Source organism: Solea solea, chromosome 2, assembly GCF_958295425.1.
Source record: "Solea solea chromosome 2, fSolSol10.1, whole genome shotgun sequence".
Classification (NCBI taxonomy): domain Eukaryota; kingdom Metazoa; phylum Chordata; class Actinopteri; order Pleuronectiformes; family Soleidae; genus Solea; species Solea solea.
In genome coordinates, this window is record NC_081135.1 from 36,592,928 (window position 1) to 36,619,397 (window position 26,470).

At 41.2% G+C, this 26,470-nt stretch overlaps 3 protein-coding genes across 7 annotated transcripts; 2 read left to right on the plus strand and 1 right to left on the minus strand.

Moving 5' to 3' along the window:
* The first annotated feature begins 1,493 nt into the window (after window positions 1-1,493).
* On the plus strand, window positions 1,494-4,421 carry LOC131455620 (gastrula zinc finger protein XlCGF7.1-like). 4 transcript variants are annotated; one of them, XM_058623374.1, is made up of 3 exons: window positions 1,494-1,814; window positions 2,715-2,870; window positions 2,946-4,421. In XM_058623374.1, exons 1-3 carry the CDS (start codon window positions 1,709-1,711, stop codon window positions 3,980-3,982), a joined length of 1,299 nt encoding a protein of 432 aa, XP_058479357.1. In that variant the 5' UTR covers window positions 1,494-1,708; the 3' UTR covers window positions 3,983-4,421. The 4 variants fall into 4 exon arrangements, with proteins under 4 accessions (XP_058479357.1, XP_058479358.1, XP_058479359.1 ...); XM_058623375.1 differs by having other exon boundaries at window positions 2,724-2,870; XM_058623376.1 differs by having other exon boundaries at window positions 1,495-1,814; window positions 2,754-2,870.
* Window positions 4,422-7,278: 2,857 nt separating this feature from the next.
* Window positions 7,279-13,303, plus strand: LOC131455619 (gastrula zinc finger protein XlCGF26.1-like). 2 transcript variants are annotated; one of them, XR_009239819.1, is made up of 4 exons: window positions 7,279-8,168; window positions 9,483-12,766; window positions 12,894-12,972; window positions 13,074-13,303. XR_009239819.1 is itself a non-coding variant. In XM_058623373.1 (2 exons), the coding sequence occupies exons 1-2, from the start codon at window positions 8,060-8,062 to the stop codon at window positions 10,820-10,822; spliced, it is 1,449 nt and encodes a 482-aa protein (XP_058479356.1). In that variant the 5' UTR covers window positions 7,279-8,059; the 3' UTR covers window positions 10,823-12,847. The 2 variants fall into 2 exon arrangements, 1 of the variants encoding a protein (XP_058479356.1); XM_058623373.1 differs by lacking the exons at window positions 12,894-12,972; window positions 13,074-13,303 and having other exon boundaries at window positions 9,483-12,847.
* A 572-nt stretch (window positions 13,304-13,875) lies between these two features.
* Window positions 13,876-17,971, minus strand: LOC131448445 (gastrula zinc finger protein XlCGF57.1-like). Its single transcript, XM_058620912.1, has 2 exons — window positions 16,497-17,971; window positions 13,876-15,716 (listed from the first exon to the last, which is right to left on the minus strand). The coding sequence occupies exons 1-2, from the start codon at window positions 16,684-16,686 to the stop codon at window positions 14,332-14,334; spliced, it is 1,575 nt and encodes a 524-aa protein (XP_058476895.1). The 5' UTR covers window positions 16,687-17,971; the 3' UTR covers window positions 13,876-14,331.
* Between the last annotated feature and the right edge of the window lie 8,499 nt (window positions 17,972-26,470).

Consider the following 26,470-nt stretch of genomic DNA (forward strand, 5'->3'; position numbering starts at 1 on the left):
TAAATCGATCTCTATTGATGGATTAAATCTGGTATTGATGGATTAAATCTGATATTGATGGATTAAATCTGTGTGATGTTGACGTGTTGAAATGTGGAAAAGATCTGTAGCAGGAAAAGCAGAAAATGGTTGTCATGGATACATTCAACCAAACGTGGATATTACTCTTTATTGCGGTCATAAATCGGGAGTTAAATAAGAAACTGGGAAAACCTTCATTGACGCAGTTTTATCGGCTTTGATTTGACGATATTTCGCCTCCCTTTTCCTCACAAGTAAACATTTCATCCACTCATCATCATCATCATCATCATCATCATCATCATCATCATCATCATCATCATCATCATCATCACCACCATCATCATCATCATCACCACCATCTCCGCCATCTTCTGCCTTCTCACCTGTGGTGGCAGCCGTAAGTAACAGTCGACCGATGCAGTACAGGTTTGCTTCTTCTGAGTTTGTCCCCTCCCCTTGATCTCTGACATCATCACCGACGACATCATCATCATCAATAATCCCTGAAAAGACAAAGGAGGTCAAAGCCTGAGGAGAAACCTGCGGGGGGCGGCCGCGAAGTCGCTCGCTGGGAGCGGCGGCGACGATGACGGCGACGCTTTTGAAATATTGAGTGTTCTGTATTTGTATTTTTACTGAAGTAATGAAAAAAAAAAGAAATTAAAGTATCTGTAAATAAGTTTAAAACTGAGACAAAGTCAATAAAGATGTTACGAAAAAGTGAGTTCTCTTCTTTTCCACGTGTGATGCTGGTTCATGTGTTTACGACACAATGTTTCAGCTCTGATTTAATCCTTTCCGTCTGTAATAATGCTTTTTTATTATATTATGACTATTCTGATAATTATTTAGTATACATTTTATATTTATATCTTATTAAAGCAGCTGCCTAAGAAAACTAAAGGGAAAGTCGTGTTTTTGTAGGTTTTTTATGTGGTAATAGGTTGTTTTTCTTTTAACTGTTTTATAAAGAAAAACAATGAATAAATGTAATGTTTTGACCTTTATATACAGTCGATCCACACAGTACTAGATTTAGACTTTGTGTATAAAACAACAGAGGGCGCTTATTGACGTTCTTTAGACGTGAAACCTTTCATTTACTTTGAAAAGCATGCAAATGTGGTGTAAATACAGGGGAAATGTGGGAAATATGCAACATATATAAATATTGAAACAGTCAAGTCTCACACATATATGTATGTATATATACTGTATATATATATGTATATGTATATATATATATATATATATATAGTCAAATGGAACTTTTTTTTTCACAGCGTCAGAAATTGAGCGAAACCCCAACCACTGTGAACTTTATTTATATGTAACTGCAACTAAACTAAAAGCAGCAGCTTTGTGTTTGTTTGACTTTTGCTTTGTAATTTTTCTGAATATATTCTGTATAACTGATAGATTTATACAATCAAAATGCAATTTCTTCTTTGTCCTCCAGTCCAGCAGAGGTCGCTGTCGGCTCCGCTCTAAGCGAAGCGAAGGGTCGTCGACTCGGGGTCTGTGTTTACTTTCCGCCGTCTCTTTTTGTTCGCTCCGAGACTCAAAAATGTGCAGATAAATTACATAAATGTGCGCCGTGTAGCGGCCGCGGGTGTCGGTGCGTGCGCGGTGCAACTCTGCGGCCGGAAGACCGTGACTCTACGAGCGGCTAACGGCGGAAGAGATGGCCGGTCTCGTTGAAGAAGCCGAGCGGTCAAAGCGGGAGATCCGCCGCCAGAGGAGGCTCCGCGATCCCGCTACGAAGCCCGACGTCAGGCCGCGCAAAGCAGGTCAGTCCCGGGTCAATTAACGCGCTAAAGCCCGAGCTACATGCTAACCCACTCTGCTCACTGAGCTAATGATGTTAGCAGTGGCTACGTGCTACAGAGGTCCGTATCTGAGTCGATGTGGACGAGCCCAGACACCGTCAACACAAAGTGGACTCGTCCAAGTAGCAATGTGTTGAACGGCCACAAGGAGGCGACACCACTGGTTATAAAAGAACTCTGCATTAGCTTCTACTTCTCACTTACTTTATGACGTCAGTAAAGATTTTCCTGAAGTTAATCTCAATCACTTTTCTCCAATAGAACGTGATGTCAATGTTATGTCTTATTGTCTTATTTTATCCACACAACACAATTAATCAGTTTTAATTATTTGTTCGTTATGTGGAGCAAAGAAAACCTGAAAAATGTACATTTAAGAAGCTGAAAAATCACATAAATCGATCAAAACTAGAATCAAAATAGATGACTTAATTAAATAATCCCTATTCATATTTAGAGAGAGAAAACTAGTTATTAAAGGTACATTGTGTAGGTTTTAGCAACATCTATAGTAACCAACATTGGCCTTCAGTTGCCATTAAATCTCAAAGTGTTTAGTTTGTCCACTAAAAACGTTCTGTTGTAATTAAACCAACAATTCATACATTAAGGTACATTAAAAAATATTATATTTCTGCCAAATTGGAATAATTTCACCTAAGTCTCACACACTGTATCTTTAAAGTACGCCTTATTATTTGTGAGTGGTGCTGCAGGTGACGCTTGTGAATGTTTTTGGTTTAAAAACTAACAAAAAATAAATCTTGTGGCTTCAAAATGGTAGTTTGCTTTTTGCGACAAGACTTTTCAGCTTTAAGTGTGAATAGTTGTAGTAAATGAGATATCACTGGTGACTGTCAGACTGTACAGGACATGTCTCCAGTTATCGATCTCCTGCAGACGACCACCTGCTGATCTCCTGTGAGGACCAGGAGGAGCCAGAGCGCCCCCACATTAAAGAGGAGGAGCAGGAGCTGTGCATCAAACAGGAGGAGACTGAGATCATCACTGTGTCTGGTGAGAGTGAAGGAGAAACCCTCATATAAATAAACTTACTTGCTGTTTCTGATCATTTTGGTTGATCTACCATAGATGACCAGATTGAAGGCGAGCGTCCCCGTGAGCAGCAGGAGAGGATCTCCACTGTGGACCAGGAGCTTCTCCACATTAAAGAGGAAGAGGAGGAGCTGAGCATCAAACGGGAGGAGAGCGATGTCATTGCGGTGATTGTCAAGAGTGAAGACGTGGAAGAGACACCCGAGTCCTCACAGCTTCACCGGAGTCACACTGAGGACGGTGGAGGACAAGAACCAAGTCCAGATGGACATCTATCACCGGGTACTGAGGTCGAAATCGAAGAATCTTCGGACACCGACGACAGCGACGGCGAATGGAAGGAGACGGACGAAACCGAGAGTTTGAATAAAAAGGTGTCCAGTGACATGGGAGCAAACACCAGTGATGAACTTAGCGACTCTGAATGTGGTCAAAGGTTTGACAGCACGGATCTTCTGCAGAGACACGTGGCCAACAACTACAGGAAGATACCGTTCGGTTGCTCTGAATGCGGCAAACGGTTCAGCACCAAGTGGAATCTGAGGTCGCACGAGAAGACTCACAAATGCGAGAAACCATTCAGGTGCTCCGTGTGTGGCAAACAGTTTAGCACAAAGTGGAACCTGAGGTCGCATGAACGAATTCACACGGGAGAGAAACCCTTTTGTTGCTCCGAGTGCGGTAAACGATTCGTCCAGAGGACTAATCTGAGAAAGCACGAAAAGACTCACCGAGGAGAGAAGCGCTTCAGTTGCGCCGAGTGCGGGAAACGCTTCATCCACAAGAGCAGTCTGAACAAACACGAGAAGTTCCACACGGCGGAGAAACCGTTCAGTTGCCCCGAGTGTGGGAAAATATTTACCCGGAAGAGCAGTCTGAAGAGTCACGAGAAAATCCACACGGGGGAGAAGCCGTTCAGCTGCTCCCAGTGTGGCAAGAAGTTTGTGAAGAGGACTAATCTGAGGAGACACGAGACCATTCACTCGGAAGAGAAACCGTTCTGTTGCTCTCACTGTGGGAAAAGATACGCCTTAGAGAGCAGATTGAGGACTCATCAAAAATTACACAGTTAATTCACTGCCTGCTCGACCACGTGTGGTTTAGCCGACTTCAAGAGCTCCAAAAGTCTGAGAACCACTGGTCTAGATCGAGGATCCAGATCCTGCATTGAGACACAGTTTGTGTCTGCAAGTGGCTTCTTTTTCTTCATTCATTTTGGTTGAAAATACATTTTTTTGACATGTAATCGTGTTAAAGGCCTGACTGAACAGAATTATATTACTTGGTACAAACAAAAACACTTAAATTAAGTATCTAATAACTTTTTTTAAATGCTCAACCAAATGGTTGATTTGTCACTTTATGGTAAGTAGGGATGACCCCATATACTCAGTGTCGGGCCGATACTCGTCAAAATCACTGGATCGGATATCGGGACAGATAAAAATGTCAAATCCAAAGCTTCCCCTATGCACAGACTCTACAAATGTCAATTAAAAATCAGCAACAGCATTTTAGCCGAGTCATGTTCTGGGCTGTTTATTTCTTCTTCATGGGAGTAGAATGTGTGTTACACGGGTGGAGAATTATGTCTTTGAAAAGGCTTGAAATGGTCTACATCGGTAGATCAGTATCAGACACAAAAAACTAAGATAATGTAATTAAATGCTATAAAATCAAAACTTCCGTTGTCCATTACTGTAGATATGAAACGTTAAGTGTTAGTTCACCTTGAATATGTTGAAAGAATTTCCTTTGTAAATAGGAAGAGTTCTCTTTAACTAGTCTTAGGACTAATAAAGTATTTTCGGTCTTATTGTCCTAAATATCTGTATTTCAAGTGTACGTTATGTGTTTTTGGTTTTATTTTGAAAACAGGATGTAACAAATCCACGCGTTTCCTTCCTCCAGTCCAGCAGAGGTCGCTGTTTGCTCTCCTGTGAGTGACTGGTGGTCGATGCGGAACTCGGGTGTCTGTTTACTTTCCGCTGTGTCTCTTTTTTTGTGTCGCTCCTCCGCGAAACAGCAGAAAAGCAGTAAAAATGTTCGCCGTGTAGCTGCGGCAGGTGTCGGTTCGCCTGCGGCTGAAGACTCGCTGTTTCCGGCGGAGAAAGAAGGAACACGGCGGTTAAAATGGTCGGCGTGTTGGAGGAGACGCAGCAGGCGGAGGAGGAGCAGATCTGCCGCCAGAAGAAGCTGCTCGACGCCGGGGTGAACACAGCAGGTCAGTCGCCCCTCACTGGAGCCACAAAACATTAATAAACTAATACATTTAAAACCAGTTAAACCAGTTAAATTTGGCTTGTTTTATTAATAGTTATTAAGCAGACGGTGTTTGTTGCTTTAAATGTAATGTTTGTTTTTCGTAGTTTTTGAATCAGCCTCGAGTTCTAAATTAACCAACACAAACACCTGTCACTGTTCACTCTGTAACTTTATTGAATACTTTATTATACCCTTGTTTATATTGTAAATAAGTCAAGACCATTCTGTATATAATCTGGTAACTCCATAATGTACATTCTGTTTTAACTTTTTATTGTTAATATCTTTCTATATTGGGCTTTAACATCATGTGGGAAAGGCATGTTTATTGTTTTTTATCTTAATCGTCTTTGCTGCTGGGACAATGTAAATTTCCCCACTGTGGGACTAAAAGGATGATCTTATCTCATACAGCTCATCAAGAATTATACATATTACAAAATACCACCTTTAGTTGAATACAAAAAACAGGAAAGGTGTATTTACAGATAATTAAAGCATGTAAACAGTCTAACTCTTAGTTATATTATAATAATAATGTTTTATTTATACATGTGTTATCCTTCCAGTCAGACAAAAACACATTTTTATGTTATGTTTATGTTTAATCGTGTAACAATTGGTTATTTAAACCTTCACTGTGCAGCTAAGAAAAACAAAAGAACCAGCTGACCAGACTTAAGGTTCTTCTTACACACTGGCATCATACGCTAAAACGGGTTAAAGAGCAAAACAGTCGAAAAACCTACATCACTAGAGTAATTTGTGTAAGTTCATCAAATGGCATATTTAGTTTTTAATAATGATAATATCAATTTTTTCTGGGCTATCATATGATCTTCTAACCCTGTTTCAGACCTGACCCATGTGAAAATATTCAAGGTCTGATTTGACGCACTTTACGCACTTTACAGAGTCTGAAATATTTCTACTTTTTCCACATCTACAGTTCTTTTCTCCACCCTATGCAAACAGACTGATGTGTATCACGTACAAAGTTCTCCTTTAAAGTCTCTCCTCTCTCTCCTGCAGACGAGCAGCAGCAGCTGCTGGGGATAAAAGAAGAGTTTCCCGCCGAGCAGCAGGAGTGGATCTCCAGTGTGGACCAGGAGGAGCCGGCGCTTCCCCACATTAAAGAGGAGGAGGAGGAAGTGTGCATCAAACAGGAGGAGACCGAGGTCACTGCTGTGATTGTGAAGACAGAGGAAGACGAAGAGTCGCCCGAGTCCTCGCGGCTCCATCAGAGTCGCACTGAGGAGAACAGAGAGGACTGTGGAGAACCAGATCCAGGTGGGCATTTAGGAGCAGGTACAGAGGTTGACTCTGAAGACTTTTCTGAGACTGACGACAGCGAGGACGACTGGAAATAGAGCAGTGATTTAAGTTCAAAAAGAGTTCACAAAACTGTCTCCACTGATGACAAACTAAAATGTTCTGAATGTGGGAAAATATCTATCTCCAAGTCAAATCTGGTGAGACATAAAAAATTCCACACGGGAGAGAAACCGTTCAGTTGCTGCGAGTGTGATAAAAGATTTTTCCAGCAAAGCGATTTGGAGAAACACAAGAGAATTCACACGGGAGAGAAACCGTTCAGCTGCTCCGAGTGTGGCAAAAGATTTAACACAAAATGGAACCGGCAGCTCCATGAAAAAGTTCACGTGAAAGAGAGACCACTCAGCTGCTCCGAGTGCGGAAGAACGTTTGTCCATCAGTGGAATCTGAAGAAGCATGAGAAAATTCACTCGGGAGAGAAACCGTTCAGCTGCTCCGAGTGCGGCCAGACTTTTATTCAGCAGTGTGACCTGAGGAAACACGAGAGGATTCACACGGGAGAGAAACCGTTCAGTTGCTCCGAGTGCGGCAAAAGTTTCCGTTCAAGCTCAAATCTGGGGCTGCACAAGAGGATTCACACGGGGGAGAAACCGTACAGTTGCTCTGTGTGTGGTAAAAGATTTGTCCAGAACATCCAGCTGAGGACACACGAGAGAACTCACACGGGAGAGAAACCGTTTGGTTGTCCGATTTGTGGTAAAAAGTTTACGGGCAAAAGGAGCCAGACGCTTCACATTTCGGCTCACCAGCGGGAAAAACTATGAAGTGACAAGAATTTACTTAACTTAATATTTTACAATTTAAAAACATCAGTGTGTTGGTTACTCCTCAGAACTTCATTAGTGACTGTGGTGGACCAGAACCAGTGGGAAAATCTTCTTCATCCAACTGAATACTAGCAGTGTAGGAAAAGTTCAGTCAGTTTTGTTATACGGAAAAGTGCAATAAAATTGTGTTCATTGATCGCATAGCTGAACAAGGGCCCTCATTTATTTGGTTTGGGTTTTCAACATTAAATCCACAGCAGCACAAACACCACAAGGCCGTGATGACTTTGCCATGAAGCAGGATTTAGTTAGCTTGCTTAGTGTCCTAAAACTAAAACTGCTTTTTTTTTCAAAGTGTTTTTTACAACAATGCAAGTAATACAAATCGCCAATTTCTACTAAAATGGACACATGTATTATGTTGTATTTTCCTATAGAATTTAAATCTTTTTTCCTAAACTTTGAGCATTATATACCTTTTATTTGGTTTTATTTTGAAAACAGGATGTTGCAAAACCATGCATTTCCGTCCTCAGTCCTCCAGTCCAGCAGAGGTCGCTGTTTGCTCTCCTGTAAGTGACTGGTGGTCGATGCGGAACTCGGGTGTCTCTGTTTACTTTCCGCTGTGTCTCCTTTTGTGTCGCTCCGAGATTCTAAAGAGCGCAGAAAAGCGGTAAAAATGTTCGCCGTGTAGCTGCGGCAGGTGTCGGCACATGAGCGGACCAACTCTGTGGCGGAGGACTCTCTGTTTCCGGCGGAGAAAGAAGGAAGACGGCGGTTAAAATGGTCGGTGTGTTGGAGGAAACGCAGCGGTCAGAGCAGCGGAGCTGCCGCCAGAAGAAGCTGCTCGAGGCTGCAGCCGTAAAGACCGAAGTCCGGCTGAACACAGCAGGTTAGTTCCCGCTCGCTGGAGCCACGGAACATTAATAAACTAGTTCAAGTAAAATTGGTGTCGCTGTTCATCTAAATACAGTGTTTTCGTCCATATTTAACGTAGTTCGTGGTGATCGAGAAAAACGTCAGCTACTAAAGGTCTAGTGCTTGAATATTGGCTGAAATTAAACATAATCGTGTTTGTATTAAAGTGTGTAGTTATAAAACTTAAGTTGTTTGGGGTTTTTGTAGTTTTAAAATCAAACTTCTGGCAAAATCCGCCATCTTACTCCGCCATTAGCGCGTCATCATTCGATTTGCTCTACGCATGTGCGAAGTGCGGCTTCTTCCGGTCAAAACAATCTTCAGTTTTGGGATTTCTTTGATATATATATACATATATTTCAACTGTATTTGTTGGATTTTACACAGTAGAAACAAGTTTTAAAATATTGATATTTTAAGTTTTAAGTAGTTATACTTACACTCGTAAAATTCAGCCCATCTTACACATCACCACTTCCTTTCACCCTGGCCTTCAAAGTAAGAGCAACTGACTTTGGCTTTCTTCCTGCCTAAACAGTAGTTTTTCTTACCTAACGAAACCTCACTAAAACGAAGTATGACATAGAAAATATAACCCATTTAGTTATTTTAGGAGAATAACTACTTAAAATTTATAAATATATTATTTTAATAATAAAAAATACCACTAACTGTCATAGGTTATTTTGACAGAAAGTAAACTGAGGTACAGACTGGATATAATTATCACATGATGTGTGCAACATCCTGTGACTGCACTTATGTGAACACATGAAAGCTCAGCCAGAGAGGACTTTTCCATTTCCATTTTCCATTGAAAGTCGCAGATAAATTGATGCTGACATTACTGTTTTATATTCTACGCCACGCTCTGGTCAAAATCCTTCCGGTCCACTCCTCTCCTCTCATAGTTCTGTTGTTATCCAAAGCAACTGTTCCTGATATTTCTCAATGTGCCACTTGAGGGCGCTCATGTACAATTACTAGGTAAACAATAGCAATAAAAACAACAATGAAGTCTATAAAATAATAATCATAGCTGTAAATCGCTTGCTCTTTAATTTGAACCTGTTTTGAACCATGATTTTGGCACATGTCTACAGAATTCATGATCTCCTAACCCTGCTTTAGATCTGCTACAGTATTCAAATTCCTTACACACCAACCTTTGCAGTCACTAAAGGCCTTTCTTCACATGCACAGTGGTTTTCTCCACCCACTGCAATCAGATTCTGACTTTTATCATGTACAATGTTCTCCTTTAATGTCTCTCTTTTCTGTCCTGCAGACGAGGAGCAGCAGCAGCTGCTGGTGATAAAAGAAGAGTTTCCCGCCGAGCAGCAGTGGATCTACAGTGTGGACCAGGAGGAGCCGAAGCTTCCCCACATTAAAGAGGAGGAGGAGGAAGTGTGCATCAAACAGGAGGAGCACGAGTTCACTCCTGTAAATGTGAAGACGGAGGAAGACGAAGAGACACCCGAGTCCTCACAGCTTCATCAGCGTCGCACTGAGGAGAACAGAGAGGACTGTGGAGAACCGGAATCAGCCGGGAACCCGGATCCAGATGCACATTTAGGACCAGTCACAGAGGCGGACTCTGAAGACTTTTCCGAGACTGACGACAGCGAGGATGAATGGAAAGATAGCAGTGAACTACCAAGTCCAAAACCAGCCAAGAAAACCGTCTCCACTGATGACAAACTAAAATGTTCTGAATGTGGGAAAATATCAGTCTCCAAGTCACATTTGCTGAGACACAAAAAAATCCACACGGGAGAGAAACCGTTCAGTTGCTTTGAGTGTGGTAAAAGATTTATCCAGCAGAGCGATCTGAAGAAACACAAGAGAATTCACACGGGAGAGAAACCGTTCAGCTGCTCCGAGTGTGGCAAAAAGTTTAACACAAAATGGAACCTGCAGCTCCACGCAAAAGTTCATACGAGAGAGAAACCGTTCACCTGCTCCGTGTGCGGGAAAAAGTTTACGGACAAGAGCTACATGAAGAAGCATGAGAAATATCACACGGCTGATAAACAGTTTAGTTGCTCCGTTTGTGGTAAAGGTTTTGTCCAAGTGGGGGATCTGAGGAGGCACGAGAAAATTCACGCAGGGGTTAAACAGTTCAGTTGCTCCAAGTGTGACAAACAGTTCATCAGTAAGGATTATCTGAAGAAACATGAGAAATGTCACACCATAGACAAACCGCTGAGCTGCTCCGTGTGCGGGAAAACGTTTGTCTATCAGTGGAATCTGAAGAAACACGAGAAAATTCACACGGGAGAGAAACCGTTCAGCTGCTCCGAGTGCGGTCAGGGCTTCATCCAGCAGTGTGACCTGAGGAAACACGAGAGGATCCACACGGGAGAGAAGCCGTTCACTTGCTCCGAGTGCGGCAAGAGGTTTCGCACAAACTCGATGCTGCGGCTGCACGAGAAAATTCACACGGGGGAGAAACCGTACAGTTGCTCCGTGTGCGGCAAAGGGTTTGTTCAAAAGGGACAGTTGAAGACGCACGAAAGGACTCACACGGGGGAAAAACCATACAGTTGCCCATTCTGCGGGAAAAAGTTTACAGGCAAAAGAAGCCAGACGTTTCACATTTCAGTCCACATAAGAGGGAAACTATAAAGCAAACAAAGTATTTACTTTCTGTGTCTTAAATCTAAAAAAGACAACAGATTGAGAAGAACCAGTGGGGAACTCAGAAACTGAAAAATACAGCTGTGTGTTATCTGGGGCTGCGACCGTGTCTTATAATCCTGTTCAGTAACTGCAATGCACTACAGGAAGTGCTGGGGGCAGTAGTTCCATTTCTACCATTGTATTCACCAACTGCTTTCTCAACCGAGGAAAAAAATGGGGTTTATATCACAACGACATTAACAATGACCGGCAAAATATGGATTTAAACAGGGTTCCCACGGGTCCTTGAAAAACTTGAAAGTTTGTGAATTTGAAAATAAAATTCAAGACCCTTGAAAGTTTTTGAAATTGCCCTAAATAGACATGTGGTCATTAAAAGTGCTTACATTTTGTGCAAGAAAGAAGTTAAATTGATATTTAGGTAAATGTTTACCTACGCCACCTACTGTTTCATGCCTTGCATTGCTTGATGTACGTAAACTAGGCCAACGCAGGAAAAACGTTGAGTCATAATTACCACCGGTGTGTGAGATTCCGTGCAGAACAACGAGCCAAGTAACGTCAAAACAAGAGAGAGCAAATGACGACGTGATGCCTGGGAAAAGAAAATTCCAAGATCTCTGTCTCACCTAAGAAAGTTGCAAAGACTGACTTTGGCCAAGATCCCAACAATCACAACACTTGTCCAGATGCAGAGTGTGCTGCAAATCAAAAAAGTGGACGCCCTACAAGCTGCCCTCCCATTCTGTCCTTGAATTTGAGGGAATTGGTCCTGGAAAGTCTTTGAATAGTGCTTGAATTTGATGTCAATCAAGGTGTGGGAACCCTGTTTAAAAGGTATTTAATTGAATATGAAATGCTTCCCCGTATTAAAATTCAATTAGCTTACATGGCGTTTGAACTGTGAACATGATAATGTTGTTGGCAAAGTACTCAAAATAAATTATTTTTTATTTATTTCCACTCGTTCAGTAGCTCATCTGGGATATAACCCACTAATTTTAAAGACACTATTAAACTACCAAACAATGAAGATAGCAAGGCTTGGATTTTAAGCTAACGCTAAAGCTTAGTCATGCTAGTACTCCCTTTTTATATCAGCCTACAAATATTCTTAGTGGACATAAATGAGATTGACACTGGGAGTGGAGCTGCGTTTGTTCAGTGTGAAGCTGATTTGTCGTTAAAACCAACTACTAGCCAGCTACTAGCCAGCTACTAGCCATGGTTCATGTGTTTTGAGCTAACACTGACGTTTTACACCACTTTAGCCCTGGAACGGTTTCTACTGCCAGTCTCCTCGACTACAGCCTTTAAACGAAAAGCAAGAAAGGTCACACTGTCGCCTTCTCTCCACATATATTTAATATTAAGTTAGAAAACTATTCCATTGTGTCTCTGTGGAGTTGGACATTTGTAAAATGAAAATGGTTAGTGAAAAATCGTGACTAATCGAACAATTTAAAGTTGTCCACCAAAATCATCGTTAGTTGCAGCCCTGGTGTCTTTCATCTGTGTAGAAATCCAAAATATGCTACTAAGTTCATTTTAAATGTGAAAAATGAAACGGCAGCAGCACAGAAGAGGCTACAGCGCCACCACATGGTCATTGATGAAACTTTTCTCGGAGAAACCAGACCTTTGCAGAACTGGTCAGTCTTCGGTCAACACTCGGTAGACTGTTGCCTAAAATTGAGAGTTGTGTCTCCAATTGATGAATTAAAATGTTATTAATAATCCCCAAACACAAAAAAACCAGTTTGTCCTTTCATTCTTTGTGTCTGTGTCCAAACACTGTGACCTTAGTTGTTACTGTAACGAAGGCGCTGTGATTACTGTTTTGCCTCGACAGCTTCAGCATCATGGTAAATCACCATGGTAACTCATGCTGAAACCCGAACCTGCTCCAAAACACGTCAGGTTTTCAAGGTAATGAAACGGAACCTGTCTGCAATTAATCAGTTTACAAGAAAAAACAGATTCATGAAAGAGATGAGAGTAAAGTGAAAAGTAATAATCACCATTTTCCCTCTCTATTTGTGTTGATTTTTTTTAGGGAATTGCCTGAATTTAAAACTTATGACTTTCAAAAAAGTCTGAATGTACAAATGTCCCCCATGCACCCCAAGTGAAATGTGAGTTATTATGATTAAGTTTTTTCATTTATTTACATTAATTAAGTCATACTCTGCGTTTATGTTGAGAGCAAAGCGGTCAAAAATGTTTGTTGTTCCAGAAAGCATGGAGCGCCGACTCACACAGGAATCCCCGGAGAGGAGGAAACTCAACACACCTCCTTAATCTGCCCATTGATCTGTCTACTGCGCTATAACAAGGAAGAGGAGCCTGCACTCCACAGGTCAGTAAACACAACATATGTAAGAATGTTTGTGTTGATAAGTGAGGTTATATAAATACGAGCGCTTAGTTTAAGCTTGTGATCGTTGAAGCGTTTAAAAGACTGAAAAGTTATCATGTTTTCCCACATGAGCGTTGTTTCGTCTTTTGTGAATGTGCAGTAATTTAAAATATTGATTTATGAAGTTCTGTGCCGAAAATAAAAATTTTTATATACAGTATATAATTTCATGTTGGAAATGAAACATACTGTAGACACAAACAAAGCGAGCACATACTAGTTTGGTAACGAGATACGATTTTATTGATATTTAAGGAAACAAACAATAATGATTTCATCTCGACTGATGATGAAGAGTGAAAACAAACCTTCATGGCCACGTAATTCTTACTGTACCATGTTTCTTTGATGCATGTGCAGTTGGTGGACCCGGATCAGACATGGAAATTTTGATTCGACCTGTAAGGTTTTTTGAACAGAGGTTCCTAAACAGGGGGGCCCGACCCAACCAGGGGACAGCAAAACTTAACAGGAAGTCACAATGGCCTTTTGATTTTGAAGGGTTTAGTAATTATTTAATGCAGAATATAGAAGAAACCTAGACTTTTATCACATTTTTTTGTGAGTTAAAACAACCTAAGATAAGGGATTCTGACTGGATTATCAGGTATTTTATTAAAAGAAAAAGACTCAAAAGTCTCAGAGCTCTTATTTAAAGCTATAGGCTTCTTGGACACTTGAAGTCAAATTACAAGTAAATAATAAAAAAGTAGAATGTGTCCCTAGATCTTAATAAAAGTATTTGTTCCTCATTAAACAGTTAAATGTTCCATTATGATATTGTTTCTTAGTTTGTTTTTACAATGGTATTTAAAGAAATTGGATCCATATTCTTCAGATTAAAGAGATCCATTCTTTCTTTTTTGTAAGTTTACATGGGCGGGGGGGAGAGAATCGATGTTGTAAACACTCAAAGTTCTTATCAAAGACTCCAGTTTCCTTGTGTAGTCTTTGTTGTAAAGTCCTGTGGAATCTTGTCCTCACTTCCTGGTTGAATTCAGAACCGTCGCAGTCTTCTCCGTCCTCCTCGGTCTGATGTCTCTGTGATGATATCCCCAGTTTTGTTTTTCAATTATCAAACCTTTTTACCGTAGCTGTTTTTCCTCACGTGAATATTTTCATGTTTCTTCAGATGGCTCTTTTGAATAAATCTTTTCCCACACTCGGAGCAACCGAACGGTTTCTCCCCCGTGTGGATTTTTTCGTGTGGCCTCAAGTTGCTCTTCTTGTCAAATCTCTTGCCGCAGACCGAGCAGCTAAACGGTTTCTCTCCCGTGTGGATCTTTTCGTGTTTTCTCAGATTACTCTTTTGGATGAATCGTTTCCCGCACTCGGAGCAGCTGAACGGTTTCTCCCCCGTGTGGATTTTTTCGTGCGACCCCAGACTGCTCTTCTCCGTGAACCTTTTGCCGCACTCGGAGCAGCTGAATGGTTTCTCCCCGGTGTGGATTTTCTCATGTTTCCTCAAATACCTCTTTTGAATAAACTTTTTCCCGCACACGGAGCAGATGTAGTTCTCTCCCGTGTGAATCTTTTCGTGTAGCCTCATCTTGCTCTTTTCAATAAATCGTTTCCCACACTCGGAGCAACTGAACGGTCTCTCCCCCGTGTGATTTTTCTTGTGTATATTTAAATAGCACTCGTGGCTGAATCTTTTGTCACACTCGGAGCAACTAAACGGTTTCTCTCCTGTGTGGGTTTTCTCGTGCAACCTCAGATTGCTCCTCTGGATAAACCTTTTGCCACACAGAGAGCAACTATATGGTTTCTCCCCCGTATGGATTTTTTCATGCGACCTCAGCCTGCTCTTATTAATAAATTTCTTACCACACTCGGGGCAACCAAACGGTCTCTCTCCTTTATGGGTTTTTTCGTGGGACCTCAGGAGGCTTTTTTTGGTAAATCTTTGTCCACACTCGGAGCAGGTGAACGACACCTCACCCGTGTGGACTTTCAAATGTTTGATCAGACTTCTCTTTTGGATAAACCTCTTATCGCACTGAGAGCAACCTATCGGTTTCTCTTGAAAATAAGTGTCCATGTGTCCCAGTAGCAGTGACTTGTTGGCATATATTTGACCCCATTCAGAAAGGCTAAGTTTCTCCCCTTTGTTACCTCTGGTATCACGAGAAACAATTTTATTTTTTATTGTCTTCAAACTCGTCGACTCACTGGTCTCCTTCCAGTGAACGTCACTGTCTTCGATCTCGTCCTCGCTACCTGGACCTGGTTCTGGTCCTCCTCCACAGTCCTCCGTGTTCTCCTCAGTGTGACTCTGATAAAACTGCGATGACTCAGGTCTCTCTTCGTCTTCTTCACTCTTGACGATCACCGCAATGATATCAGTCTCCTCCTGTTCGATGCACAGTTCCTCCTCTTCCTCTTTAATGTGGGGACGCTCTGGCTCCTCCTCCTGGTCGGGAGGAAACGCCTCTTGAATCGCCATCAGCTGCTGGTCGTCTGTAGGAGAGAGTGGAGAGAATTGTAAGGGGTGAAAACAATAGATAGTAATAATAAATGTATTTATAATAAAAGTTTTTCTCAATGATAACCTATTATTTTTTAGTAAATATCTTTGTCATTTTTATCCTGAAAGTGATCAGTAACTAGAGATGTTTGAAAACCACAAACCATAGAAATCATCTGATAAATGTGCGTTAATAATAACAAAAACAACAACAAAATCAGTAAATAAATAGTGTCCATGTTTTTAGAGCAGTGAAATGTTTATTATTATCATCATATACACCACTTACTAACTTTACAATATACTCACACACTGTTCTGCAGGCATATAAACTGTGGCTTTCAGTCATGAAAATGTTTTTTAAACTGCTGTTACACCTTATTTTTATACTTTAATTACTATAAATAAAAACTGAAATTGATACGTTTGAGATTGATTACACTTACTTCAGCCAATAAATAATAATAAAAAAAATCAATAAGTGGAGACTTGTTGGCAGACCCACTTCACGTAAATCACAAATATAAACGTAAATCCCCAAATATCCCCACAACTGCTGAGTTACTTCCATTTGTTTACTGTCTGTTCTTGCCCTGACCAATATGGCGGCGACGTTGACGTATCGCTACAGCGGTACCAGAGACGCCAGTGAGGCGTCTACAAATGTAACGTCTGTAGCAAACGGCTAATTAGCTTAGCTGTCAAAGAGCACATTTAGCCGCGGGCGTGGGTTATTTTTTTTTTCTTTCCCCGGCTCCAGAGCAGGGACTTACCCGCTGTGTGCAGCCTGACATCGGGCCTCAGCGCGCCATCGTTCCGCCTCCTCTGCCGCTGTGACCGCCCGCTTTCCTCAAACACACCGAGGCCGACCATCTCCTCGGGCGTTAGCCGCTCCGGTGAGTAGCGGTCCCAGCGCCGGGAAAAAAAGCAGCTTCTCCTCTTTTGCAGCGCCGAACGGCTCATTTGGCGAAACCCGCTGTTTGTGTCCGTTAACAGACTCTCAACTGCCGCTGTGTGTGTGTGTGTGTCAGGAAGCTGATGTGAGCTCTGTCAAGGACCAGTGGCACTGCTAGAATCTGTGGAGCCCTGGGCACCCTCCCCCCCAAAAAACAAAACAAAAAAGAAACTGGAACTGACTTATTACCATGAGATTATGTTTTCATCACTGTGTGTTTATTTGTAATGGCACTTTTTCATTGTACAGTTCTAACTACTCGACTCTACTTGGTTGGGTATCAGTCACGTCGTTTTCCTTTACTTCATAGTACATACCTCCTCAACGTGGACAGGGTCGTCGTAGTTGCAGCTGAGTGAAACTGAGTGACGCCGTTTTATACGCGACACAGTTGTTTTCTGTCTAACTTAATCATTAGAATCAGTTGATTAAAAAGGTCTGTCTGCCATAAGTCTGTCATTCCGTTAGCAACTTCCTGTCTACAGTTTTTGACGAATCAACCTGAATTTTTTGTGATGGGTAGGTGATCACCCAAGTATGTTCCCATGGAATTTTGGTAAGAATTTACCCACTGATGGCATCGCAAAAAATGATCACAATTTCAAGAAATTCCTGTCTCCTCTAATGGCCAAAACTGTAAAACAAATGATACGTCTGTCAAAAAAAACTCATCAGATTTGAATCCAATATGGTATTTGTATGCAGTTCAAAGGTTCAGATGTGTATATCTTAGCGGAAGACAACCACACAGAGACGCAAAACAACCACAAAGACATGCTAAACAACCACAAAGAGACACAAAACAACTATAAAGAGACGCAAAACAACCACAAAGAGACACAAAACAACTATAAAGAGATGCAAAACAACCACAAAGACATGCTTCACTACCACAAAGACATGCTAAACAACCACAAAGAGACACAAAACAACTATAAAGAGACGCAAAACAACCACAAAGACATGCTAAACAACCACAAAGTGATGCAACAGCAAAACAACCTCAAAGAGATGCAAAATGACCACAAAGACATGCTAAACAACCACAAAGCGCAAAACAACCTCAAAGAGACGCAAGACAACCACAAAGAGACTCAAGACAAGACAACCACAAAGACTCACAAAGGTTAACAAGAGTTTTTGATCAATTATTTTGTCACAGAAGAGGTTTTGGACCTCAAAAAACAACATCAAAGAGACGCAAAAGAAGTTAGTTGGGTTTATATACTATACGTACAGTATATACGTACATACAGTATATACATACACATTAGTATATGCACCAGTACACATGGAACACAGTTATAGTAGCGCCACAGGAAATCCACCACATTTATCCCACTTACAGCAAATGTTTTTCGTCTCTTTCCACAGTTCGTCACATGTCAACAAATCATTATTAGCCGTTTCCTCTCTGCTAATTAGCCTGGTTTGTAAATCACTACCGAACAAAACAAGAGCGGTGACACGGTGGTGTATGTGGAACATGTTTCCGTGGTGATTCATGGTTATATTTTACAGACATAGTTGCAGTCGGTGTCACTGCGCCCCTGTAATCCTCTCCATTCACTCAGTTTGTCTGCTTTGTTTAAAGAAGTCCCAGCTGTTTTGTGGAGTTACTCATGTCCTCACAGCAGTGAAAGGCCTCAGTGTGTTCAGAGAACAAGTGAAGAAAGGAGATGTCGAGAAAACTGAGGTTACTCATAATCCTGGATTTGTTAACTTAAGGATAACGTGTGGTGAGTCAGGGAAACATCTTTAAAAAACTAGATCAAATTGGGATGTTTGGGAGTTTTATTTAGCTGTGGTGTCTTTTCAGCAACACACCAGCTGATGCCAATGAGACGTTTGACCTGAGGACAGAATAAACCGTTATTAGCAGCTTCCAAACAAACCATAAGTACTCGGTGCGTCCTTCCAAATCCTGACAAAAGGAGTTTTCTGTTTGCTTTGGGAGACGTAAATTAAAATTACAGAAGTCTTTCGTCTCGTCTCTTGACTGCGACAGGCTTTGATGCTGGTGCCAATGTTTTTCCTGTTTGTGGGTGTCAGGAAATCTGAGCTCACTGTATTATAGAACAAGATTGTTGTTGTTGGGATTGTTGTTGTTGATTAGCGCCAGCAACAGTAGCATAAAACAATTTATGGAATTTTGTGTCACCCTGCAAGGCCCGAGCCATATTCGTGTAATTGAATAATATTGCGAGGAATTGTTCTTATACACAGCTGGTCTCATGTTGAAAAAGTGTGGTGTAAATTAATTTATGAAATATAATTAACCACATGCTTCCATTATTGTTGTTTCCTGTCATAATACAACAAATCCAGATGGAAGGTTGTTTTTGTTTTTTTTTTGCTGAGATTTTGTAGAGATTTTCTGGAGCAAATAAGCAGCAACACACTGAGAGATTCAGAAAAACTTTGCCGTGTTTAAAAACAGCGGTCTCAAACTTACATTACCTGGGGTCCAATGAGGGTCTCAAATAAACAACTGTTCAGTGGGAGGAGGCCAATACGAGCTTAAAATTATAACATAATATTCCATCTTGATATGGCAATAAAGATATTCATCGTGATATTTCATGGAATTTCAAAATAAAAGTGTTTTTTTAATTTAAAATTATGTAATTAGTTCACTTAAAAAACACATTTATGATGCAAAAATCTATAAATAACCAAATTTAATGTGATTTAATGGAGTTTGTAGGCTTTTCCTCGTAGTCGGGGGGGAGTTGCTGACACAGAGTCGTCCGTGCCCTGATTGACAGGCCTTTTCGTCTCATAAACCTAAAACACCATGATGGTCCACCTCTGAAATCTTCAATCTGCTTTTCGGTCGCGATTGTTTTTTTTTTTGCTTTCAGCCGGATCTGAACAGTGGAAACACCTTGGCCGTCTGCTCTTTGTGTGTTCACCCAGTCTTCAAGAATGTTTTCCAGTTCAGGCCATTTATTACCTCTAAGATCAAGGCAGTGATAGCGTTATTTCCGAAGCACAAAAACAGACGAATATATATTTATATGTCCTCCGAAACTGTAGGGGGAGCTCTATAGAAGGAGCGCTATATTTAATGAACCTTATGTAAAATGCTCTGTGCTGTTAATACTTTATGATGTTGAAATTCTACAGTTCCATTTTCCTTGCCCTGGTGGAATTATTTTTAATTTGATGTTGTCCCTGTAAAAGTAAACAATAAGAGGGGACTGTTTCAGTCACTCATTAAAGCTAGGATCTGTAATTTGGTTGTTTTGTGTAAATATTATCTTCATCTTCAAGACTACTCTGTTTGTCAAGGTTCATTTGACAAAGACTTGGTGCAGACGGGCCTGATTCTCTCTGTAAACATGTCTATAATCAGTCATTTTAACAATAGTTTTCCATCTCAGTTGGCTTCACGCTGCCTAAAATGATTACAAGTGGGTCAGAGAATTACAAGCAGGCCTGACGGGGGTTTTTTTTTCCCTCCGTAGCAGAATAATAACGTCTGCAGTCAGACCACTCTCCAGCTCTGACTCTGTGGAGATCAGGCTCTGGCTCTGAATGTCATAATCTCTTAAAAATAGAACAAAATCTGAAAGCAGCTGCCTGTGTCTCGGTTGTACGGACAGACGGAGTGAGGTTATTGGAAAAACTGATAGTTTGGATGTTGCTGAAGTAAACATCCCATCTGCCAAAGACTCGGGAAGGCTCATGTGAGCTGAGCAGTAGTAAAACTGTGAGGAGACCATGAAAAGCTATTTCTCTGAGATGTTTAAACCATCACAACACAATTTCATCCCCACTTTTCTCACTGTGACATTCTTCCTTACACTTTTATCTCAGTATATGATGAATATCTGTGTTGAACAAAGGGTGACTGATCGGTTATACGGGACTTAAACCCACGTGGAGCCACTGAGTCTTCATCCCAAAGGGGTCTTCTTCAGGAATGAAGGAATAAATGTTGGTCAGAGAATCGGAGCAGCAGGAGCGGTATTGCGTTGGCTTTGCCGCACCGTTGTGACAGAAAGTTGAGCTAAGCTAAAAGGCAAAGCTATCAATCTATCTTCGTTCCTACCCTCACCAAGCGGCCCCGAAATGAGTTTTCTCAGAAGGATGGCTGGGTTCCTTTCTAGAGATTGGGTGAGATTTTCAGTCAGAGTGTCTAGTGTGCATTATTTTCTGACAAGAACCTTGAGTTTGTGACGCTTTGTAAACCACTCACCTCCCTACACCAAAGTCCATAAAGTAAATCAATGATTTTAGCTTGCAGAACACTGCAGTTGCTAGTCTAATGCTGCCTCATTTGGTAAGTTTATGTCACTTAAATAAATTGGAACTAAGGTCACAAACACTAACATTTTAACTTTCTGTTGGAGCGAAACAAAACCAAAGGAATGAGTCATCTAACGGTCAGATAAAGTAGTAAATATAATTTTAAGTTATCATATACTTAAGATGGTGTAGATTTTATTAAATAAGTGACTAAAATCTGTGGGCAACAATGTTTCATTGAGCCCCTGAAGCACCGAGGGCAAAGTCAAATGTACGCAAGATGTTCATACAACTAAACTTTAGTCCAACTTAAGTCTAACTCTGTTATATTGCTCCCACATTGTTTGTGAATATGGCTCCATATCTCTTTCCCAACTGACTTAGCCCCCAAAACTTCTTGTTATTGTTCTTTTATGCACATAATAAATTATCAAGGAAGTGATTTTGTGGGACAACATAAATCACTGTGGAAAAAAAACTAAAAAAGATGCAGAAAGCGGGGGAAACTTTTCTTTTTATCTGCAGCCTGGAGCGTTGTAAAAGTGCACCATCAGCCTTGGATGTGACCTTCACAGGCTCTATCATGTAATAATGTGCATGTGGATAACAACAACACGGTGACGTCGGACGAGAGGGTTTTTTTAAAACGGGTTGACTGAGTCATTCTGAAAAGATTAGCACACGCTTTCATCAACAAGCTTTAATGGAGCAAGCGTGCGTGCTGCTCTGTTTGCTTTACATGGGCACAGTATGTACTCCCGCGAACGTGCAAATGTTTAATGTGTTAATGGCCACCGGTGCTTACTCATCTGACCTGGATACACTGAGTCACAGTAGATAGGCAGAGCTTCAGCTGCACAACAGCATGAAAACAACATTCAAGTAGACGGAGGGGTGTGTACCTCTGGTCTGTCACCTAACACGTGCGCCGCGGTGTTTGTTTGCATCAACACGTCACAGGCTTTTGTCCGGCTGCCAAACAGGTGCACGTGTGCCTGCAGCAACGCACGCTGACATTTGGACGTAGCCGACTTGTTTAAACATATCCCGACTCTGCCTCTGTGTAGTTTTGATTAATGATGAGCAGGAGACGAGTTCTTCTCTTGTGCCGAGAACATGTAGGGGAGACTGGGGTAAGTTGAGCCACCCCTTGTTGCTAGGAAACGGTTAAAATCATTGATCATGTGACCAAATATTTAGGGGAAAAAAACATTTTTCACTCTTGAAAGTGAATTTAGTCTTTCATACGTTTCATGAGAATTGTGTTTAGACCAAAACAGATCATTTTAAATGTGTTTTATACATCAATTGTGGTATCTATGTGCTACAACACGAGGTCATAAACCTAGCCTAAAAGTGCACCATTTTAGCTGTGGGGACTAATAAAGTCAAAATGGTAGCTCTGGGGTAAGTTGAGCCATTTGGCCAGGGGTAAGTTGAGCAACTGGTATTTTAGCTGTAGCCTATATGTTTTAAATATTAAATCAAGATTCTGCATTTGTATGAGTGGAGATCAATGACTCACGAGTCAGGGTCCTGTAGTATCCCACTTTACCATCGGGTGGCGGTACAAGTCTGGACGCAGGGAATAGGACGCATACCTACCAAGGGAAGAAGAGAACGATGCTACAGCTCCCAAGGCCGGTTCGAGGGTCACCAGGTCGAGGCTCGGATGACTGTCCTTGGTGACTACTTCTTCTGTTGTTGAAATGGTTTTTCTGCTTGGTGAGGGGGGCTTATACTCCACCCACTGGTGGGACAGAGGTTCAGTTCAGGCATGTGCTTGTCCACGTACACCCAACGTGCTCTTTGCGCCATATACTAGGGCCTAAATGCCAGAATGTCCGAGGCCATTGGGCGTTTCTTTCACCCCGAACATGGATTTCACGTACCCCTAGTTAGGATTGTATAGCTGCCACCATGTTTATAGCACTTCTGTTGTATTTGTTTCACAGTAAATCAGTCGTACACATTGTACTGTTCAGTTTTTAACAGTAGACATGTTGCTATGCTGTTTGTGTGCACAAAATACCATGTAGATTGTTGTTACTGACTGGTGTTGCTAAAACTGTGGACACACTACAAGATTGTTTGCTTAATTTTACCCACAATTCACAGTGGGGCATAGTCTGCACCAGTCAGCTCAGTCGGCATGGCTAGTTAGCACAGAAATCTGTTAGTGTGTGAGGGTAACAGACCAGATCTGGTTGCAGTCAATCAAACATTTTTGGAGCCGGCTCTGGACACAACCGGGTAGTGTGCTGATTACGGACCCAACTGCAAACACATGTCGCCAGCAGTCAATGAAAAAGAGAAGGGGGGGGACACAGGAAATAGAAGATGAAGACCACAGGAAGTAGCGGGAATATCAAAACAATGAATTTCCTTTTGAACGGCATGTGAAATAAAGCAATAACTTAGCTAGCTGCGGTGAGGGCAGAATAAGACGTGTATCTTCAGCACTCAGAAACCCACACACAACACCTGTGGTTAACACCTCTTCGCCCTAAAGCGCACAGTGCTGTGGCTCTGTGACTCACGTCTGTCATACAACTTACAGGAGAGGGCGCCCTAGAGCCATATTTCCCACAAATGCACAGCACGAATACTGCATTATGATAAAGTACACACCTAACACACAGGCAGTAGTGTTGAACTTAGGCAGAAGTGAAATATCTAAGTTGAAGTTATTATTGTTTTGTTTGGATTGTTTGGTTAAATTTTCCAGCTTTTTCCCCACATGTTCAACAGAGCCCCCTGGTGGCTATTCAGTATATAATTAGTTTGGGGTTTTCCTCACTTCTTGCAAAACCAGAACACTAAGTTTGATTTTTACATAACGGTCTTTTGATGGGTTTTCATTCATGGTGTAGTTTCCTGTACTTACCCAAATAAAATACTGTACACTGTCCATATCATCTTCCTCTTTTCTGATCAAAGGAAAACGGACTCATAATTGCTAAATCATTTGTCAGCTGTCCTTTTTCAGTGTCTCCGTTTCACTTCATTATGATGACAAACCAAAAAGTGAAAGACCAATAAATGAAATACACTTACGTTTAACATTCAGTGAGAATATGGTGCACTAATAGAAAGACAAAGGTAATCCCCTCTCTGCTTTAGTCTCTTTGTATCGCTGCTGACTCACAACACACTCCTTCAGGAGCTCCCCTTTCAACACACACACACAAAACCACATCCACACAGCTGACAAGGCCCCGAGCTGCTCACTGTCGATCGATGGTTTCACCACTGACACCACAGAGAAGAGAGGAAAAAGCAAATTAGTTCCGCGCAACCTCCTCAGCGAATCGTGAATTTGATGACGTCTCTTGCGACGTCCTAAACATGTAACTCTAAGACAGGATTTAGCTGCCTGTTTGTAAATGATCTGTATTTATTTAGCACTTTTCTAGTCTTGATGAGCATGATATTGCTCACTGGTGGACGATGGAGGTAATGCAGATGGGCCTATAAGTGGTATTTACAGTGTTATCGTGTGTCTCTGAAGATTTGCTGATTTTTGGGGGGGTTTCAAAAGTTTTTGAATGAGTGTTTCACACCAATCCCACCCATTTACTACCATATGCATACATACGTCATCCCCACTGATCCAAAACCTGTATAATATCCTAACATCAAATGACATTCCTGGTAAAAGCCGAAGAAGGAAGTGTTTATTGTCTTGTTTTTCAACTCCACCCCTGGCAGGTTGTACTCAATTCCCTTGTAAGTCGCTTTGGATAAAAGCGTCTGCTAAATGACATGTAATGTAATGTAATATTTTTTAATGGCTTCCTCATGTTTAAAGGTCTTGGGAAATAACCTTTAATTTTATGTGTGAAAGAAGTGACTGTGCTGCACAAGCATCACTTACATCCATTCACATGAGTGGATTAAGTTAATTCGGGTTAAGTGTCTTGCTTTAGGGACACATGGATATGAATGTTAAACCACATCGGGCATCAAACCCCCCCCCCCACCTCCTAGCGCGGAGGACAACCCACTGTACCTCCTGAACCACCACTGAGTTTCAGTTCTGAGCAAATACTTTTTCTTGATCAAATGTTGTGTTTCATAATAAAAAAGCGACTCTGTGCTTTGCTGCGGGGTTAACCTTCCAGTGAATTTCAACACATACTTTTTATGGTTCTTATGGGACAGATTACACTATTACACCTCAGGCTTGGTGAAGGAAGAGCTCACTTCCAGAGTGTCACAGGGGGTTTCTACAGTGCAGCTGTGTTTCTCCCTCTCTCACTGTGTGTGTGGATTTTTTATTATGCTGTTCTTCCACAGAAAGTAAGGGGACAGAAGTTGTCGCTGCTATCTGAGTTTGGTCTTCATACAGAAAAGATTTCCTGGGAAAGAATATGCTGTATTTGTATTTTATGAATTGACACACACCAGAGTTCAGCACCAACTTTCTTTAATGATTGACTGACTGCTCCTTAAATCGTAGCTAACATCAGTTTGAGTTTCATTTTTTCCGAGTGATTAAAAAGCCTCTGATACCAGAGATTTCGTATTTATTTTTCCATTTTTTTCAACTATATGTCTCATTTTAAAGACTATATTCTGTGGTTGCTGGTGAATTTGAGGTTTAAAGTCCACCAATTCTTACTAAAGAGGCTTTGTATTTAATGTCCTATATAATCCTTATATAAAATTAAATAGGAAGTTCAGTCACAACACAACACAACAAAAACAAAAAATAATAATTAAAAACAAGAGCTGAAAAAGATGGGTGTACCTAATAAATAGGGTATTTTATTCCATTCAAAAACAGCTTAAGCAACAGTGGATTCCTGCCTTTTAAAATGATTGTAGTTCTCCTTAGTTTGTTGTATATGCTTCCACTTCATAATGTCCCAAAACTTTCAACATGGGGGGGGGGGCACTTTTTAAAGATGGCTACTGTGACCCAAATCACAACATATCAACTCATCCTTTTTGAGTAAATGTCATTGTATACGTGTTATTTAAAACATATACACATAAATCTGCACATGTGTTTACAGTGTTTGGAAACCACTGCTCTCTCTGGCTGCTGTAAGTAGATAGTGAAACAAAAGGGTGGCTTCTGTAAATCAACGCTGTTTACCTGATGTACATTAAAAATGTATTTGAAAACCCAACAGTTTTTAGTGATTAAACACTCACACAAATAAACTTTCACGCACTGTCAATAAAGTGTGGGACATTTAGCTTTTAAAACCCCCCTTATTTAGTCACTTCTTTCTGGTGCTCGAACTGTTTCCTGTGTGGACTCTGTGGACGCCCCTGGTCACTTAGCAACACCAAAAACCTCGTCGACCAATCAGACGCGTCGCTCGGCGCATTGATACAATAAAATGTTAACTAACCACTGAGTGAGTCGCTGCCGTCCCGTGAGCTTACGTGACGTTTATAAAGTCAGTAGGTTTATTTAATTTACGCGATAAAAATACACGTGTTTTCACTTATTTCAGTCGTGTTTATACAAAGTTAGGTGGGAGGGATTATGTTGTGGCGCGGATGTACAACGGCTTCAGTACT

Coding starts and splice junctions, on each gene's coding strand:
- LOC131455620 (XM_058623374.1), top strand. CDS start 1,709: ATGGCCGGTCTCGTTGAAGAAGCCGAGCGGTCAAAGCGGGAGATCCGC. Junction 1,815..2,714: donor CGTCAGGCCGCGCAAAGCAG/GTCAGTCCCGGG, acceptor GGTGACTGTCAG/ACTGTACAGGACATGTCTCC. Junction 2,871..2,945: donor TGAGATCATCACTGTGTCTG/GTGAGAGTGAAG, acceptor GATCTACCATAG/ATGACCAGATTGAAGGCGAG.
- LOC131455619 (XM_058623373.1), top strand. CDS start 8,060: ATGGTCGGTGTGTTGGAGGAAACGCAGCGGTCAGAGCAGCGGAGCTGC. Junction 8,169..9,482: donor AGTCCGGCTGAACACAGCAG/GTTAGTTCCCGC, acceptor TCTGTCCTGCAG/ACGAGGAGCAGCAGCAGCTG.
- LOC131448445 (XM_058620912.1), bottom strand. CDS start 16,686: ATGAGCCGTTCGGCGCTGCAAAAGAGGAGAAGCTGCTTTTTTTCCCGG. Junction 15,717..16,496: donor TGTCAGGCTGCACACAGCGG/GTAAGTCCCTGC, acceptor TCTCTCCTACAG/ACGACCAGCAGCTGATGGCG.